This window comes from Solanum dulcamara, chromosome 12 (genome assembly GCF_947179165.1).
Source record: "Solanum dulcamara chromosome 12, daSolDulc1.2, whole genome shotgun sequence".
Lineage (NCBI taxonomy): Eukaryota > Viridiplantae > Streptophyta > Magnoliopsida > Solanales > Solanaceae > Solanum > Solanum dulcamara.
This window is the reverse complement of record NC_077248.1, coordinates 40,880,685-40,900,562: the sequence shown is the minus strand read 5'-3', so window position 1 is coordinate 40,900,562 and position 19,878 is coordinate 40,880,685. Positions and strand designations below refer to the sequence as shown.

Genomic DNA, 19,878 nt, shown 5'->3' with positions numbered 1-19,878 from the left:
TATTTTATACATTCATAGTAAATCCATCATTAATTTTCATTTAGATGACGACAAAAAATTTCTAATAAAATAGAAGATATTTTTATTTCTAAATATTTCTTTCGAATTGAAGTTCGATGAATATTTTCTAATTAAAAAATCATCATTAAAAAAATGTGTTTAAAAAGAAAAAATAATTATTTATTTTAATTTTTTCAACCCATTAAATAATAATAAAAATATTTTTGAATCAAATTATTGATCAAAATAATAATAATTTATGGACTAAATTATCAACTACGGTCATTTTTGTTCATCTAACCTAACGGTATATTTGATAGGACGTACAAGACGTGAAGCGTGTATATACGTAGTCGCATATATGTATAATGTACAAATATAAGAAACAAAATTGCTTGGGAAAATCCTCGTTCGTCAGGCTGGTAATTTCACCACTCTTTTCTGTCTCTGTGACAGAATTTGTCATGCATGGACATTTTCGTATTAGGACTCTAGAATTTCATCACTGCCATAGGGAAAAGATGTGATTTGTTGGCAAATTTGAGTTAATCTTTTGCTATTTTTACTAGATTAGAATTGATTTGGATATTTTCCTATGAAGAATCGGCGAACCAAAGTCGTTCTCCGTCATTTGCCGCCGACATTTTCTCAGTCTATGCTTGTCGAGCATGTTGATTCTCGCTTCGCTGGTCGATACAACTGGTTCACTTTTCGCCCAGCCAAGACCAGGTTAGGGTTTCCATAATTAGCAAATAGCAAATTTGTTAATTTGTTGTATTTGTTGAAAAGCTGCAATAGTAATTTCTTCTGCAGCCTGAAGTATCAAAGTTATTCAAAAGCCTATATTGACTTTCGAAATGTGGAAGATGTTACTGAGTTTGCTGACTTCTTTGATGGACACGTGTTTGTGAATGAGAAAGGTAAAGCTCAAGTACAGTTACACGAGATTAATTGGGCATTCCTTCCACCCAGATGAAACTTGAGAATGTTTATTTATCCTGGTTCAGCTTTTGCTATCTGGTCTCTTTGCTTGTCAGCACACTATTATATGTTGCCCTATTTCTTATCTCATTCCTACTAGATTTATCTTTCTCACTGGTCTAATCTGATTGGCAAATTATTACTCATCTTCCTGCAATGTCTATACTAGGCACTCAGTTCAAAACAATTGTCGAGTATGCTCCTTCACAGCGTGTCCCGAAACATTGGCCCAAGAAGGATGCCCGTGAAGGGACCATATTGAAAGGTATTAAAATGATGAGCTGATTGCATGTGCCATACATTCTATGTCCATTTTTGCCTTCTGCTACATTAATTTTGTTGATGCACTTTAGATCCTGCATATCTGGAGTTCCTTGAATTTCTTGCAAAGCCTGTTGAGAATCTTCCGAGTGCTGAGATACAATTGGAGAGAAAGGAAGCTGAACAAACTGGTTAGTCAGAACATTTTTAGAACATTTTCCCTACCCTCCTTGTGCATCAAATGGAGATCTAATTTATCAAAATGAGAGTTGGAGAGCAAAACATGAAGGTGGAGTGCATGTTCTCTAGAACTTAGTTCTACTTATTTCTGTATTTCAGGCTTAGCGAAGGATGCTCCTATAGTTACTCCATTAATGGATTATGTGCGTCAGAAAAGAGCCGTGAAGAGTGGAGCTCGGGTGGGAAACTTTCCTGTTTCGAAATTCAGAATCTTGGGATTCTCAAACTTTACTATTAAAGAACTAGTTGCTGCATGTTTTGTAATGTGCAGCTTTCTACTTGTATTTGTCTGTGCTTTATATGTTGGATGCTTCTGCCATGCTGTGTGAAAAAGAGAAACGGGGAAAGTATCAGGTCCTGCACATCAATTTTGTGTTTACCTTGGTGACTTACTTGGGTACGTGAGCAACAGAGAAAGAAGTTTCATAATGCGGTCTAAAGCGGATTGTTTATGATGGAACTTCCTATTTTCCTTTTGTCTTGTTGTTTCAGGTTCTGAAATGTATCCTCAAAGAATTGAAGAATCTGTAAATATTCCACTTTGAGCTACCTGTTGGTAAAATAAGTTTGTTGATTGTGTAGATTTTACCGGAATGAGCTTCTAAGCTTGCTTAGTACTAAATAAAATGTCCCTGTTAATCTGGATTTTTCAGTAATGAATTCTTTTATATAAGGAATTGAAGTTTTGAGGGTTGCAGATGGTAATTGATAATATACGGGCAAAAGTAGTGGGAAGAACCAGATATAGTCGAATTACATCTTGTGGTAAAGATTATGTTATGTTCTTCGAAAGCTGATTTGCGGACTATATTCAGTCTTTCTCTTCTGGAAGTCCCTTTGTCGGTCCTCCTTTGTTTACTTTGTTTCTATATAGAAGGTTCCATTGCATTCTCTACTACTTCTCTTTAGATCTTGTCTCTTTTGTCTTGTTAAATGAAATTATGGTATATTTCTTTTGAGCATTTTCCCTTGAATGTGTGACACCAAGTTTATTGTCCTTGGTTTTTGACAGAGGTCCATCTCTAATGGAAAATCAAGTAAAAGTGTTGGTGGCACAAGCTCAAGAAGTCCTTGCTCAACTGCATCTAGACGAGGCTCTGAAAAGAGAAGTTCTACAAACATGGTACATGCTTTTCATCCCAAACTTTGTTGCCATGAACTACTGGGATTAGTCCATGACTTTTTACACCACAACTTTCTATACAACATTTTATACATGATAAATTTGCCCTTTCAAGTTCAGAGAATATTAAGGCTTTCTGTGAGTGTACTATTTTCTACTCTTGAACTGCTTTCAGTTGTCTCTCCTTGTAATGCCTGGCCTGGATTGATCTATATGTCTGCTTGTACATGAAGATGGTGTCGAGTCTTCACCACTCTTACTGTACTTTTGTCCATTGCAGCTTTGGCTTATAATTGAGCTTTTCGTTACTAGTTTCTCTTTCTATAATTGCAGGGAAGCATGTTACCTTTTCAAATTTTGCACCAAATATTTTTAGTTTGGTCATAAAACTTACACATACGCGCACGTATAGATGCATATGTTTGTTTTTTATCTTTTTAGGTAGGATTTAAACAATAAAACTGCGCTTGTTGGGAACTTTTCTATTTATTTTCATGTGGTTAGGAACTCGTGTCTTGTATTGCTAACAAAAGTCCTTATTTTGCAGTATGTTCTACGGGAAAGTTCTAAGGCTGGGAGCAGTAAGGACAAATCATATATTCTAGTGCCAAAACGTGGTGATCAGCAGCTCTCTGATAAGTCTGGTACTTCTGCTCCTGGATCCGGGATTGATGTGGTGGAAGGGGAAATTGGTATGCTTATGTTTCTTACAGGTTTGCTACATACTGCAGTTGATATACATCTTTTTTTGTGTGTGTGGGGATTCTGGGTGGGTGGGAGGTGGGTGGGTGTGTGAGTTCGAGGAAAGTTTACCAGTCCAAATTTAAAAGATCATTTAGGGGTGTTCAATTAGGATGAGATTATGTTTAATCTTAAATACTCAGACATTTGGATCTTGTGATGTTAATGTCTGCTTATGTTAATGCATTTGAGAGGGATAACAAGTGCAAGTGACAAATTGACTTGTCATGTTTTATGGAGATTTTGACTAAAGGTAAAGAAACTGTACTGCTGGTACATTTACTATTGCTAAAATTAGTTAGATCAATATCATAGCTTTGCTAGTGAAGAATCTGGATGTTGGAAACTTGACAAAAACCCAAGGAGGATCTAGGAGGTACACTGTAAAAGCAGGGGTGGGGTGGATAAGAAGGTAACAGTTCTCTGTCTAGACCTTCAAGCTTTTTATTTCTGTCTCAGAGTTTTATTTGTAGGGAAATAAACTACACTAACTTGTGTCTGAGACATTTGATTTTCTTGAATTATATTTTATGCAGTAGCAAGCCAAGGAACTACGACCATCATATATCCTTTTTCTATGTTCTTTTTTGCTCAGTTAAGCAACTGTGTTGAAAGAAGCAAACATCAATATGTATAAAGGTTCATGGACCAAAACAAAAAGGAGAGGAGAATAATTCTGTGCATTGGTAGACCTATTACTTTTGTACCTGGTTAGCACCCTCTCTTTTGTGCCATCTGTCAATCTTTTTGAGAGGTACTGCCCTGAAGTAATTTATTATAATTCGGTTAGGATCAACCTAATCTTTTCCTCCTTTATGGTCAGAGGAAGGTTACACCCTTATACAAGTCACTAATCTACAATGCTAATACCTAATGAAAGCCAAAGAGTAGGGAAATACAATACATAATCTGCAAATAACAACAACAACATACCTAGTGAAATCCTACAAAGTGGGGTTTGGGGAGGGTAGAGTATACGCAATCCTTACCATTATCTCGTGGAGGTAGAAAGGCTCTTTCCGAAAGACCCTCAACTCAAGTGTATCAAACCCAGGTAAAAGAAGAAGAAAACAATGGAGAAAACATAAGAGAGAAATCTGTACCATCAACAAAATAATGTGATAATCGAAATACAATAAACAATATATGACAAGACTATAAGGACACGGCTAGTTATATGACAGGCACTAAACCTCCACATGGCAAGACAACACTCTGCCTCTAATAGTATTCTACCCTAATTCACGACCTTTACTTCTTCCTATCTAAGGTCATGACCTCGGTAATATGAAGATGTGCCATGTCATGTCTAATAACCTCTCCCTAATACTTTGTTAGCCTACCTTTACCCCTCCGCGAACCCCATAATCCAACGTCTCGCACCTCCTTATTGGGGCATCGACACATCTCCTCTGCATATGTCCAAACTATCTCAATCTCGCTTCCCTCATTTTTTCCTCCACCAAAGCCACTCCCACCTTTTCCTGAATAACCTCATTCCTTATCTTGTCACTCCTATTATGTCCACACATCCATCTTAACATCCTTATTTCCGCAACATGCATCTTCTGAATATATGAGTTTTTGACTAGCCAACACTCCACCCCACACGACAAGGATGATCTAACAATCACTCTGTAGAACTTACCTTTAAGTTTAGGTGGTACCTTCTTATCACGTAAGACTCTAGAGGCAAGCCTCTATTTTATCCATGTTGTCCCAATGCGATATGTGACATCATTATCGATGTCTCCGCTACCTTGGATGACGAAGCCAAGATATTTATAACTTTCTCTCTTGGGAATAGTTTGTGTGGCAAGTGTCACTTCCACGTCCGCTTCATCCAACACATCACTGATTTTGTTTTGATGAATTAAGAGGTATTAAAAAGCATCAAGAAAGATGCAAGAATTTACAAAGAGAAATAGGTGATAACTCCATGAAAACAAAAAAACAGTTGGGTTCTGGGAGTTAAAACCCAAAGCAAAAACTCAAGGCTGTTAAGCCATTGAGAGCGAGCTAATGAAATCTAAAAGGGGAACGACATCATTTACAGGAGAAAGGTTACTCCAACTAAAAAAATTCAATCAAACTTTTAGATTTCAAGGAGCAGTTAGGAGTTGAGGAACATGAGGAACTTACTACCTCAAGCTGAAATTGAAGCGGAGGGAAAGAGATGAGGATAACGGGACATCATATCAGCTTCGGCCTCCCAAGAAGCACCCTCAACTAATTGATTCCTTCAAAGATCTTCAACAAAATCAACTTCTTTATTTCTCAACTTTCGGACTTGAGGATCCAGAATCTCAACTAGAACTTCATTAAATAGACTGTCTTTCACACCAACAATCTCCAATGGCACAGTTGAAGTAGGATCACCAGTACACTTTTTCAATAAAGAAACATGAAACAACGGATACCCGATGCCAATTCTGAAGGCAAATCCAACTCATAGGCCACCTAACCGAAATGCCTTAAAAATTTGACATGGGCCTACATATTGGGGACTAAGCTTCCTCTTCTTACAAAATTGCATCACACTATTCATGGGCGAAATTTTCAAGTGAATCCAATCATTAACTTCAAATTCAAACTCTCTTTTTCTCATATCCACAAGATTTCTGTTGACTTTGTGCAGTCCTCAATCGGTCTCTAATGAGCCAAACCTTATCCATAGCCTCATGAACTAACTCAGGCCCTATCAAAGTGATCTCACAAACTTTGAATCACCCAATAGGAGACCTACATCTCCTACCATAAAGAGCCTTGAATAGAGCCATTTGAATGCTCGAGTGATGGCTATTATTGTAGGTGAACTCAATCAACGACAAATGATCATCCCAATTTCCTTTGAAGTCCATCACACAAGCTCTCAACATATTTTTCAAAGTCTGAATAGTCCGTTCGTTTGACCATCGGTCTTAGGGTGAAAAGCTGTACTAAGCTTAACTTGAGTACCAAGACCTTTCTGAAACAATCTCCAAAACTGAGAAGTAAACTAAGTACCTTGGTCCGAAATGATAGACAATGGAACACCATGCAACATAACCAACTCTTGAATGTAAAACCTAGCATAATCCTCGGCTGAATAAGAAGTTTTAACGGGAAGAAAATGCGCCGACTTAGTCATTCGGTCTACAACAACCCAAATCGAATCATGTTGCCTCTGAGTACGAGGTAAATCGGTAATGAAGTTTATATTCAAATCTTCCCACTTCCAAATAGGAATCTCAATCTCTTGAGCCAAGCCTCCCGATTTTTGATGCTTAACCATCACTTATTGACAATTCAGACACTTGGCCACAAAGTTCGTAATATCCTTCTTAATGCTATTCCACCAATAGACTTTCCGCAAATCACAGTACATCTTAGTGGATCTTAGGTGAATAGAATATCGAGAACTGTGAGCCTCTGATAAAATGTGTTGCCTCAAACCATCAACATCGGAAACACACAAACAACCTTGGTAATGAAGCACACCATATCCCCTTGGGAGAAAGTTGCTACGATTTTTTCTGAAATCGCTTTCTTCAACTCAAGCAAAGTCAGATCACTATCTTGGTTTGCCTTCACATTTGACACAAGATGATTCTCAGCCATTTTGCAGTCACACCACCATCCGCTGAATTAATCAAATGAACTCCCAAACGAGCTAGTCTATGTATATCACGAACCAACTCCTTTTTCACATATCATGGTTGTGCCCTCGAAGCACGAGGACTCACCAAAGTAGCCAAGTGATCACAAAATCAATCCACTAGCCACGACCGTGTGGAGGAACGTCAGAACCTATATTATGACCACAATATAGGCACAAAAAAAGTATGCATCAATACTATAGGATGTACTGAATATGGAGAATGTGCAATGCATGACATAAAAGGTGATAAAGCAATGACCAAGCCAAAACATGAAGAAAGGTTTTTAAAACCTTGTTAGAAACATGGAACATGGTCAATGCAATAGTCGTAAGAAAGTCATAATGAAAACATAGCATAGTGAGAGATATCGTAACTAACATAAACTATGTGAGCTATAATATGGAGTTCGGTGTTATCCCTCTCACACCGAAAAGAGATTGTTAACATAAGCTATCGTGGATCCACTAGCGCAGGCCAATTAAGGCAATCCTATGGGGGCACGTAGTTCTGGGACCTGGGTAATCACCACTAGTCCAACTCGATGCTAGGTGATATTCTCAACAAGAACAAGTAATAATCATAACAGTCATTGAAAATGGTAATAATCTTATTTAAGACCAAATTCATCATACAACAACAACAATCCAGTAAAATCCCACAACATGGGGCCAAATTCATCATAAATACTTGAAATTCATAAGAATAGCTCCTTCAACAAATCATGATATTATAGCATGTTCATAGAGATACTTATCTAAGCATCAAAAATCATGATAAGTTTGTTCATAGAAAAATCATTGAAATCTTTCATGATAAGAATACTTTACTTTGAAGCAGCCTTTCTCTTCATAGAAATCGTAGTTGATACTTTATCTAAAACATCCTTGAAATCATTGTTCATAAATTCATGATGCATGTATAATTCTTAAACATAGGTCATGATCATAAAATAGGCAAAATGCATGTGTTCATCAGAAATTTATCAAAAAACATGTAATTAAGATCAAATTATGCATAATAAGATCAATAGGAGTGAAATATACGATGATTAATTGAACCCCTATGCATAATCATGAAAACCTAGAGCTTAAAAGAAATCATAAAGAGGAATTGACAATACTTTGGGACTCCGTGGATGAAAAAAGATCCATGGATGAAATTCCCACATATCTCAAAGAATCCTAGCCTTGAACCTTGAAGAGGAGACTTAAATCCAACCCTAGCTTGGAGGAAAAGATGACCTTGGGAGAGAATCTTTGAGGGCCATAGAGAATTTTAGGTGAATAAGAGGGAATGGGGGAAATTTGAAGGGTTTGGGTAGTTATAGGTCGTGGTAAATAGCCCAAACCGACGTAGCTTAGGTGTTAAAAGAATGAGAAATGTCCAAATATCCCTGGAATTAATATGTCGAAAGTGACCTATAGAACCCACCTACAAGTCGTAGGTCCTTAGACGGGTTGTAAAAATGGACTCGCGGAATCCATGACCAAAGATTTGAGCTACTAGAATTCACCCTACGACCCAACTCTACGGGCCGTAGACTCATTCTAAGACTTTGAAATTTCCAATAGTAAACCTTCTACGAGGCCCTTCTATGGACCGTAGGTCCTTATAAGGTTCGTAGATGGTCTCGTCCAAGGCATCCTGACCAACATCTTTCCTAAGTCTCAAACCCTTCCTTTCCATGATTGGTTCCTATGGCCCGTTCGACCTTCTACGATCCGTATAAAGGGATCGTGGAACTAGTGCACCAACAACTTTTTCTGCATTTTCTGTCTAAGTCATCTTTTCGACTTTTGAGGTGTTACATGACGTCCCATCATAACAAATGATGTTTCTTTCCATCCATATACACCAAAATATACAGGTCAGTACCATTTGCCAGATTTTCCTGAGGTATTTATCCACTTTTCTTAAGCTCCAACTTTCAACTGCTTCTGGGTGAGTGGTGTTGACCTGTTGATGCCAAAAACTGCTAAATACATGGACCAAATGCCTGCTGCCAAAGTGCAATGTAAAAACAAATGGTTCACTATCTCTTCCGTAACTGCACATGAAGCATCTATTGGCTAACTGAAAACCCTTCTTCTTGAGATTGTCTAGAGTGAGAGTAGCATCATTTAGAAGAGGTTTCCAGATGAAACTTTTGATTTTTGGAGGGAGATTAGTCTTCCAATTTAGTTTCCAAGGCCAGTGGTCTGTTAAGAAATTTGGGGTGTTGAGTCTTTTGTAGCCTTCTTTGACTGAATAAGTTCCTTTGCTTGAACCATTCCATTTTAGACTGTCCGGTATTTGAGGATTTAATGAGCAGCCTTCCAACAAATTGTATAAATCAAAGAGCTCACCGAGTTCCCAATCTTGCAAATTCCTTCTAAAGCGTAAGCCCCATATGTTGCCTTCTCTGTTGTTTGCAACAGTTGAATTTGGGTTGGAAGCTATTAAGAAAAGCCTTGGATGAGAGTCTTTCAATGGAAGGTTAAGTAACCACTTGTCTTTCCAAAATTTGACAGTGGTGCCATTCCCAATCCTGAAGGACACCTCTAAACAATTCATCTTTTAGGTTGTTAATGTGTTTCAAAGGTCCCACTCCATGTGGATCATTGGTCTTCTTGGTGCACCAGTTGTCTTGTCTTCCATATTTGGCACTTTCCACCTCCTTCCATAGGGTTGATTCTCCTTGGTTGAATCTCCACCACCATTTCAGTAGCAAGCTCTTGTTCTGTTTGCTTAAATCTCTTATGCCTAATCCTCCTTGATTCTTAGGTGGTATCACATTTTCCCATTTCACTAGATGTAATTTATGCTTCTCATTATTCCCTTCCCAAAGAAAGGATCTTCTCAGCTTGTCCAACTTACTCAACACCTTGCAAGGCATTGGTACGAGGGACATAATATATGTAGGTATGCTATCCAGAATGCTCTTGATGGTTAACCTTCCTCCCGTGGATAAGTATTGCATTTTCCAGTTCCCTAACCTTTTCTATCACTCCATTCTAGACTTCTTCTGCTTTGTGTTGTGCTCCCTAAGACAATCCTAGATAGGTTGTTGGAAAAAAACCTATTTCAAAGGCCATTATATGATGCAATTCGGATTGCAGCAAGATTGTTCACTCGAAGTCAAGCTTGGGACCTTTAAAGAACACAAGGGTTATTCATGAAGCTAGAGGTTCTTGAGCTTGGGTTGATGGCAAAGAAAGGGTTCCATGCCTTAAAGATCGCTTGGAGAGGTGAAGGAAAGGTGTTGGAAGATGCTACTGCATTTGGCGAACTTGTTCCAGTCGGCGACTGGCCGAACAAGTTTGGCGATGGCCCCAGAACTCGCCGAAAATTTCAGAAAGTCATTTCAAGACTCAAGGTCGGCGAGAGAAAGACATATTTGGTGAACCATCGAGTTGACTCGATGATTCCCACTTTTGGGCCTTTTTGTAATAAATACCAAAAACTATAATGTCACGACCCGAACTAGGGCCTAGCCGTGACACGACGATTAGAATCTCAAAGGACCCCAACCAAGCCTCTTAGCATATCCTTCATGAGCTTGCATAAGGTAAATGAAGTAAATAAGCAAGATCAAAGATACAAAAGCACGAAGTATGTGAGAAGGTGCATGAACAATAAACATAGGACATAATCAATCTGAATCATGGGATGCAATACCAATATCTTTAGAACATGAATAAAGTCATGAAGACAATTAAAACATTTATCTCATTGGTCAATGCATCAAAAGTCTCATTATCGTCATAAGAACTCATAACTTTACTTTAACTAGTGTGGGATAGGACCTTTAACCGACTTATAAGATCATGTAAGCTAATACATGAAATTCGATGACTCCCACATCGAGACGGGGGAGGCTATCTTGCCAGGGCATACTCCATTAATGAACTCTTTTAACTTTGCTATGTGGATCCACTAGCTTCACCATATTGGCACCTTTGAACCTACGCGAGCAATGTAGTTTGAGACTGAAGGTTGCTACAGGATTCCCTTGATTAGCTACAATGGCATATCAGACTAAACCCCACCTTAAAGTCCTCTCAGTTCTTAGTCGTTATCTCAACAGAACTTTCAAGAAAACATAGTCATTAACATCATTAGGAAAGATAATAATAGATATCAATCCATTTTTATAAAAATAACATAAGAGTAGCTTATTTATCATCATCATAGTAAAATCATAAGAATAACTCATTAACTTGATTGATTCATGTAATGTGGGTGTAAGCCTTCCATCATTACATATCCTTTTAAATAAAACATCTTAAGGGTCTTAAGTCACCCTAATCATTAGCTTACTTGAAACATCATAGAATCATCATTCAAAATCTTTCATATATCATTCATAAATCTTGAAGATCATTTATAAGCTTTCATTGAATATAACTTGAAAATCATGCTCATAATTCATAATCATACTTGGAAACTAGCATATAACATGAATCATTGAAGTTCATCTTAAAATTATGCATAAGTAGGTTAATAACATTGAAATATATCATAATTAATAAGACCCAATGCAAATAATAAAATTAGGGCTTTTTGTTTGAAGAAATCATAAACAAATTGGATAAAACTTGGGTTCCATGGGTGAAAGGTACCCATGGGTGAAGTCCCATATACCTTGACCTTTAGGAGCCCTAGATTGAAGTGAATTGAAGCTTGACCTTGAAGAAATCCTTTGAATTTGCTTGATGAAGAAGAAGACTCTTGAGAGGGAATTTAGTAGAGATGATTTTTGTGATTTGAGAGTTATGGTGGGAAAGGGAGTTAAGGGTACTTAGGTTAGTTAATAGGTGAGAATCTAGTCGAGTGTAGTCAAAGGTGCACTTTAAGCGTGCTTAAGCCTTGAAGTGAGGCTCAAAACGTGTTGAGTGCTTCGCCTCGCTTTATGTGCACTTCAGTGTCGTTATCAAGGTTCTAAGGCAAACTTTTCCTCGCCAATGAGCATCTTCTTAAGAAGTGACACTAAACAATTGATATTTCACTTTATCATAATTTGTTTTCAATTTCTTTGGTCACATATTAGTCATGTATGTTTATAATTATTAGTCTTGGATTAAACATATATATTTGTATTTTTTTCTCCCTTTGCGTCTTTTTTCATTAAAGCCCACGCTTTATTTGCGATTTGCGTTTAAAGCTCCAACAGACCTTAGAGCTTTTTTGTGCTTTTCGCCTTTGATAACATTGGTCTAATCCCAAAAACCGTCCATATTCATTAATGAAACATAGAGAAAGTCCAAAATACCCTTCATTTAAAACTGGGATTGGGCACCTGGACGGGACCTCACCACAGACCGTGATGAGCAATACGGTCCGTGGTCACCATCGTAGTGAGGGACTTGATTTCAGAAAAAAGGTCTTGAAGGGGGTGCCCACCACGAGACACACCACGGTCCCTTATGGGCACTACGACCCATTGTGTTAGACTTGAACTTGGAAATTTTGGGATTTGTAGGAGGGTTGCAGGACTTCCTCCACAGTCCGTGGAGGGTAGTGCGGTCCGTGAAAAGAGGGCGTGGTGCAGGGCCTGTCAGAGGCCTGCATGTGGTGTCATCACAGAGGCCACCACGGCTCGTGGTGCCCTTTTGTGGTCACCACTTCAGAACTCAGGGTTGCAGGCTTGGACCATGGTGGCCCTTCACAGCCCGTGGTCCTCTTCACGGTCCGTGTAGGGCCTTGTGAAGGCCACCTGGTGCCAAAAAGCCGAGTTTTCTGGAAAATCGTCTTTTGATCCTAGTTTCATGACTTTTTCAACTTCCGGGGTCTTACACATAAATAACTAGTTTAGGTCCTCATTTCCAGCGATTTCTTTGAATATTGATATTGTGAACCTCTTGAATGAGTGTTGAGAACTTGGTACAAGCTTTGGTTGATTATTGCTTAGAAACGTTGGTTGAGAGGTGAATTGATTTCCCTCGAGGTCATCGTAAGAGGTAGGTACTTATTGTAGGAATAACGGATTGAGGTCGTGATCTTAAGGTTGAATATACCTTTTGGTTGCTTTCTATGTCCTCCTTTTGTGTCTATCTGATATCTATCTTTCTATCTCTACTTTCTTGTCTTTAATTTCCGCATACTTGTTCGTAATTCATAGTGAGAATTACATAATTTGGTATTAGAGTCGTGTTTATATTCGTTCCTACGAGTCTAGTCTTGGGTTTGTTACTACAAATAAATAAATAAATTAAAAATAGAGTCAAATTCGTTTTCAAGAAAACCCAAAAATATTTTTGTTTATTTGGGTCTTGTTTGAAGTTTCTAATGCTAGATTAGTGTTCCTAGCATTATTTGAGTCAGATTCTGAGATTTGGTAGAGATTGGAGTAAGATTGAAAGTTTCCACCATTGTTGGTTGAAGAAGCCTGAAGAAGATACAAGTGGGTTTTGAAATCTGAAAGATTTGACAAGGAATTGAAGATAAAAAGTATTGGGGATTGTTTCCTACATCAAGAGAAATCTTAATCTCAAATTTTGTGAAATCAAGCCAAAATTATTAAGGGTTTTATTTTGGATGTTAATCTTGCTCATAGTGTTCTCGAAGGATCTTCAAATCTTCAAGGAAAAGGAATCTACAAAAGAAGTGTTTAATTCAAAAGGAAAGGAAAGAAAAAGGTGGATAAGTGTTAGTGCATAAGGGAATTTACCCAAATGGGTAAGGAATAAAGAAAGAAGTACAATGGGTACCTCAAAAGCATAAAATTTGGAGGTCCTCAGGTGCACACATTGGTCCATTCGGCGAGCCCGACTTTGCTCGCCAAAGTCACTTCAGCGACTCGCCGAGTTGCCAAAACATTTCGTCAACTTTGGCGAGCTGAACTTCAACTTTGGCAAAGAAACATGGAATTTGGTGACCCAAACCTCATTCTATACAACCAATCTAAGGTTTTAATTCCTTAGTTTCCTTTTATTGATTCTAGTTCGTTCTCGTGATTCCTAAACTGATTTTCAACTTGTAAATGATCTACTTGTCGATTATTAGTTCTTGAATTCACTTCTTTGTTAGTGCCACTTTCTTTCGTTCTTTTATTTGTTTTACTTCATAGGTAACTTCTTGATTCAAGTCCGCTTGCTTTAATCGAGTCGTCCGTCTTTCTTGAAACAAGAAGTCGTTCTGGCCAAGAGTAGAAATTGACACTTTGTGAACAACCAAGTATAAGCATTCCTCAATCTTAGCCGAGCCAATTGAGAGTCAATCAAAGGTGTGTAAAGACGAGTGATTGTGAGTTCTTTTTACTAATGCTAACGGTGTTTGTTGTTTTTGGTGAGTTTCTTATTGCCAGGTACCATGGAAACTGGAAATGAAACACACCCGTCTATGGGAGGGGTTTCTTTGGAATCTATAATGGAGGTGATTACTAATATGAGTCGGAGGATGGAAACCATGGAAGGGAAAATGTCCACCATGGAAACTGGTAGTGTGTCGATGATGGATGGTAGAATGATCAATGTGGAGGGATGACTTAATTCGACCAATTCCACCCTACAAGCTAGCTATCATGCTTCCACAAGTGGACGCACTCACACTACTTATACTTTCACACCCGGAACCTTCCATCAAGTGTTCAACCCAACACCAACCAATCCTGATCCTAATGTACGAAATATCATTCGGCCACTCCAATCCTAACTCAATCAAAAAGTTCCCCCAAACCAAAACCAACCTTACCAAGCACCACTAAACCAAAATGCACCCTACCAAATGCCACAAAACCAAAATCTACCCTACCAAGACCCCAAAAACCCAAACCATCCAATCTAAGTAGTCGAGGTGAGGGATGAAGAGTACCAAGGAGGGTATGAAGGTGAAGGTGAAGAAGCCCCATGGAATGATGCACAATGGAATATGCTGAGAGGTCAAATGGGATATAGAAGGCCGAGGAGGTAGGTTTGGTCTGGTACCACTTGGAAGAAGACACTATGGAAACCAACCTCAAGGTGGAGAGAGCCAAGGGAAGTTTATGCCAATCAAGAGTATTGTCAAGATTTAGGAGAAGAACATGGTAACCAATATCAAGGGAAAGTCCAATGAGGTTACTATACCAACAACCAAGGGGGTGAGTGTAATACCTCGGGCGTTCAAAGGTTGGAATAATCATTGCAAAATGGACTTGGAGGATTTTTAGGTCAAGTATTTCGGAAGATAAATTTTTTAAAAAAATTGTATTTCCAGTAGAGTGAGAGACAGGTCCGCGTCGTGGACCTCCTCCCCCATAGTACAAATTTTCCTCCAGATCAAAATCTGGCCAAATTATCATTCACTCAAAATTGGCTTGTCAGGAAACAAGTCCGGGTCGCGGGACTTGGGTAAGATTTACTGTCCGATTTCATTTTTTAAGTAGGGACATTTTGGACTTTTCCCTAACTATTAGTTAATAAACCTAAGATGTTTTTAGGACCTAATCCGGCCCTATAAACTAACCTAAACCCCTCGTCCTCTTCATTTTACCACAATTCATCTATTCAAATAATTCTCTCTCTTAAAAACTCCACGGAAGACATTCAAGGAATTCTCTCAAGTTCTCCATCAAAAGTTCAAATTTCTTTGATTTTCTCATTCAAGGCATGTGAGCATTCATTCAAGGGTACCTTTCACCCATTGTGCCCAACAAATTCTCATCTTTTTGATAAATTCAAGTTTGTATTTTTATGGGTTTTATAATCTCTATTTTAATTACATGAATTATGATTCAATTTTTGATTATGAATATTTTAATATAAATTGATGGTTATTGCATGGAATTGAAGAATTTTTCTATGAATTTCCTACATTACTCCCTTTTAGGGTTCATGCCATTGATGATGGGTATTTTCAATTATACTTTCAATTGATATTATTTTCATTAATTATGTATGAGTTATAGTATATGATCATGCATGTGATCAATTCAATTTCATGGTTTCCAAGTCAATTGATCATATATTCATGTTTTCATCTTAATTTCAAGTATAAGTCATGGTAATGGATTTCAAGTGTTCAAGCAAGTTTTATGAAAGAGGGTGACTTAAAGACCCTTGTGATGCTTTTTATGAAAAAAGATTTGTAATGATGGAAGGCCTACACCCACATTACATGAATTACATGATAATGAGTTATTCTTATGAACAAGTTTTATGAATTATGATTTTTGAAAAGCATATAATTTATGACAAGTATGAATTATGATAATGATATGTATTTCGTGGGATGTTGACTTAACATCGAGAAGACTTTGAGGTGGGGGCTCGACCTAAGCCTTAGTAGCAATCTCTAGTCCCTTAAACTACGTTGACCGTAGATTGCCTTTATAGCCTAGCAAGTGGATCCACATATAACACTTGATGATGATGATACAGAGTATACCTTGGCAAGTAACCTCTATCTTCCTTGATGTGGGAGTTACATCGGGATTTCATGTAATAGCTCACATGGTCTTATTGTCGGTTACGATTATCTCCCACATATGTATTGTTCTTAATATGTTTTAATGACTAATCTTATCCTTTACTTTTATATGATACTCTTATGGTTTATTGTGCATTGATCTTTCTTATATCTATTTATGATTTTACTACTTTTATCATGCTATTTGAAATGGTCATTTGCACAACATGGTCTTATTATGCATTGCATTGCCTACATACTTAGTACCTTCAATCGTACTAATGCATAGTTCATTGCCTACATTATATTATAATGTAGTGAGAATGCTCCATCTTCTTCTCGTAGCTAGTTGGTGATCTCTATAAGATTGTGTGTGGTGAGTCCTCATGCTTCGAAGGCAAACCGAGTCTATCTTTCCTCTTATTGTCATTTCTAGACTATGGTGATGTTTTGAGACTATTTCATGTCGTATCCTTACTTTCTTTGAGGGTGAACTAGGAACATGTTCTAGTCCCCGCCTATGTAGTCATATAGAGGCATGTTGGATATGTGTATGCAGTCTATGTCATCTTACTTCATTCTAGCTATGTTATGCTCTTGGACTTTTATGAGTTTTCGCTTATTTGTTACCTTATGTATGCTTATAATATACTAAGACGCTTGGTTGGGGTTTCTTCGGAAATCCTAATCGCCGTGTCACATCTAGGCCCTAGTTTGGGTCGTGAAAGTGAGGGCCGAGGAAACTATTATGGGGACCAAGGTGGAAATGGAGGTCGAGATGTGAGAATCAACTCTATCAAGACTAATCTCCGAACTTTGAAAGGGGAATGCAATCCCGATGCTTATCTAGAATGGGGGTCGCTTTGTGAAAGGATCTTCCAAGTCAATGATTTGACCGAGGTCTAGAAGAGTTGCTTCACCATTGCTCAATTTGAAATGTTTACTATTACGTGGTGGGAAATACATGTTTGAGATCTGTTTGTTGAATAATCACAACTAAACCAAAATGCATCTCTTTGTTTGCTCTCTAGCTGATGTTGGCCTTGAGTGAGGATATACTATATGCAAAATGAGTACACATATTGTAAGTTACTTGAGTCTGTTGGACTTGGCTTTTGATTGGATAGCTAAATTGTGTGAGTTTGGTTTGCCGGATAAACAGAGAATGTTCCAACCGAAACATTCTCTCTGTGTCTTTTTGATAACTTTTTTTCTGAAACTCGTAACAACTATATGTATATATATATATATATATTAAAGTTGCGCTATACCAGTGCAAAAAGACTACAAAATCCCAACAAAGTTTAGGAGTAGCTTCACAAGGATCCTATCATATCAACAGTGATTCAGCCTCCTCAGCATACTTTCTTTACACCAAAAATAAAACAAAAATATACCGTTCATCTTTATTTTCTCCACAAAATTGTATTTGTCTTCAAAAGCTCTATAGTTCCACTCCTTCCAAATGGCCCACCATATGCAAGCAGGGACAAGTTTCCACCAATTTTTCTAACTGCCCCATCATTCTGGTTCCAACATTTCAGTAAATCGACACTTGTTACTGGCATTGACCATCTGATTACTACCATGTTCAAGAATAGTTGCCATAATTGTCCAGTAACAGGACAATGAATGAATAGGTGACTATCTTTTTCCCTAGCATCTCAGCACAAAAAGCATCTAGAACACAGTTGGAATCCCCTTCTTTGAAATTTATCCTGTGTGAGGCAAGCATTTCTTGCTACTAGTCAAGAAAATATACCACCTTAAAAGGAGCCTTCATCTTCCAAATGGATCTCCATGGCCACTGATTAGTTGACTGTCTGTGCCTAATCAGAACGTTATAAGCTGAGCTTGCAGAATAAGTTCCTTTACTGGTGGGCTTCCATATAAGTGAATCTTCAGTATCTTTGAACCCTTGGAATGATTCTAGGGTCTGGAAAAATTCGACAACTCTTTCCAGCTCCCAGTCATGCAGTAGCCTTCTAAAAGTAATATGCCATCCGTGTACTCCTTTTGCTGATTCTACATTAATGTCTGGCATAGTGGCAATGCTGAATTGTTTATTAATACTTCAAGATGATATGATATTCACACAGTTGTTGTGATCAGATACATTAAGCCTCCAAAAATATAGCCAGCTCTCAATACAAGCTAGAATCTCCACTTTACACCACCACCACCAACATACCCAGTGCTGTGTTGTCAAAGGCGCGCTAAGCTTCCCCCTTGTCTCTCTTCTTTAGCTAATGATGAAGCAAATCCCTAAAGTCAAAGTAGTCCATGAAAGCATCTTTCATGGATATTTTTATTCACAGTATGATAGTGTTTCCAAGTTTAGGTATCATTTGGACGTAGAAACGGAATCCTTAATGCATCGGACATAAATTAGCCACTTCCCTGAACCCAAAAAGGGATCTCTGTCCTGCCATCTCTATAATGCTGCAGGGCCAATGTGGAAGTGTTTTAGGGGAAGGGTATTCTTTTTGTTGTATGAAAAAGAGTTGCATATAAATTCTGGGGTCATAGGCAGCTGCTGTTTGGATTTTTCATTCAAAAAGGAGAATTGGTTAATAATCTTCAATGTTCTTATCTACTGTACTTATCAAAAGAATTTTTTTATTCAATTTTATAATGGATCTACAGAAGTGGGTGGCCCAAGTCTAAGTGGAGAAGAGAAAGGATAGCCTGATATAGTTGCTAATTGGACCTGCTTGTCAGGTCATTTCTATCTTATAAGCCAGTGTGGTATCTTGGATACTAATTCACTTGGTTGGATGTTAGATTGCTAATTTGGTTGAACTATAATCTATATGATTTGTGTAGAGATATTTTACTTGCATAAGGTGCTGTGCTTTCATTATTTAATGGTGAAGATAATCAGAATGTGCTCTCTCTTTTTTACCATTCTAGTCATTGTTACTTATACAAGCATTTTGTTTAAAGTATCTATAATGCTTTCTAATCTATTTCAGGTCGTTCAGTAACTGCTGATAGTGGGAAGAAGAAAATCCTGCTCTTGAAGGGGAAGGAAAAAGAAGGTCCTAATGTAAGTTTACATCTTTAGTGGCAGGAGGAGGAGCTTTTTCTTCGTGACCGTCTTTAATCGGGGCCTTGAAAGAGAGAGGGGGTGGGGGTGTAAAGAGAAGTAACCACTGAAGGGCATTGGCACTCCTTTATCTCTGTCCCAAGGAAAATGATAGCATGTGCAGAATGGTTTCCATTTTATTAGTAAAGCGAACGGAGATACAAGAGATATTAGAGCATGTGAAGAATGTTTTAGAACAATTCGATTTAGTTTGAATGACTTAAGTTATCTGCTGTGTCGGTGATCTATTTGTTACTACCAACAATTTTCGGACTTGCTATTATCATATGTTCATAGAATTTGCTGTAGCCTCTTTTCTGTATAGATTTGTTTGCTATTCTTTTGAGGTGGCAAAATCTAAGAGTAGGTCCCGTTCCTTTTGGCTTTGTTTTTCTAAATAAAAGCATTGCTAAAATATGTTCCATGTGACTGTAATA

At 37.8% G+C, this 19,878-nt stretch overlaps 1 protein-coding gene across 3 annotated transcripts in view; it reads left to right on the top strand.

The window, feature by feature from the left end:
* The first annotated feature begins 342 nt into the window (after positions 1-342).
* LOC129877594 (regulator of nonsense transcripts UPF3-like) overlaps positions 343-19,878 on the top strand; it is a 29,355-nt gene continuing 9,819 nt past the window's right edge. The window contains exons 1-9 of one of the 3 annotated variants that reach the window (XM_055953116.1): positions 343-422; positions 602-729; positions 814-920; positions 1,151-1,246; positions 1,335-1,433; positions 1,582-1,661; positions 2,495-2,605; positions 3,153-3,318; positions 19,329-19,402. In XM_055953116.1, the coding sequence (XP_055809091.1) occupies positions 369-422; positions 602-729; positions 814-920; positions 1,151-1,246; positions 1,335-1,433; positions 1,582-1,661; positions 2,495-2,605; positions 3,153-3,318; positions 19,329-19,402 (915 nt within the window). In that variant the 5' untranslated portion in view covers positions 343-368. Of the gene's footprint in view, positions 730-813; positions 921-1,150; positions 1,247-1,334; positions 1,434-1,581; positions 1,662-2,494; positions 2,606-3,152; positions 3,319-19,328; positions 19,403-19,878 lie in introns of all 3 variants that reach the window. The other 2 variants (XM_055953117.1, XM_055953118.1) reach the window with 2 other exon arrangements.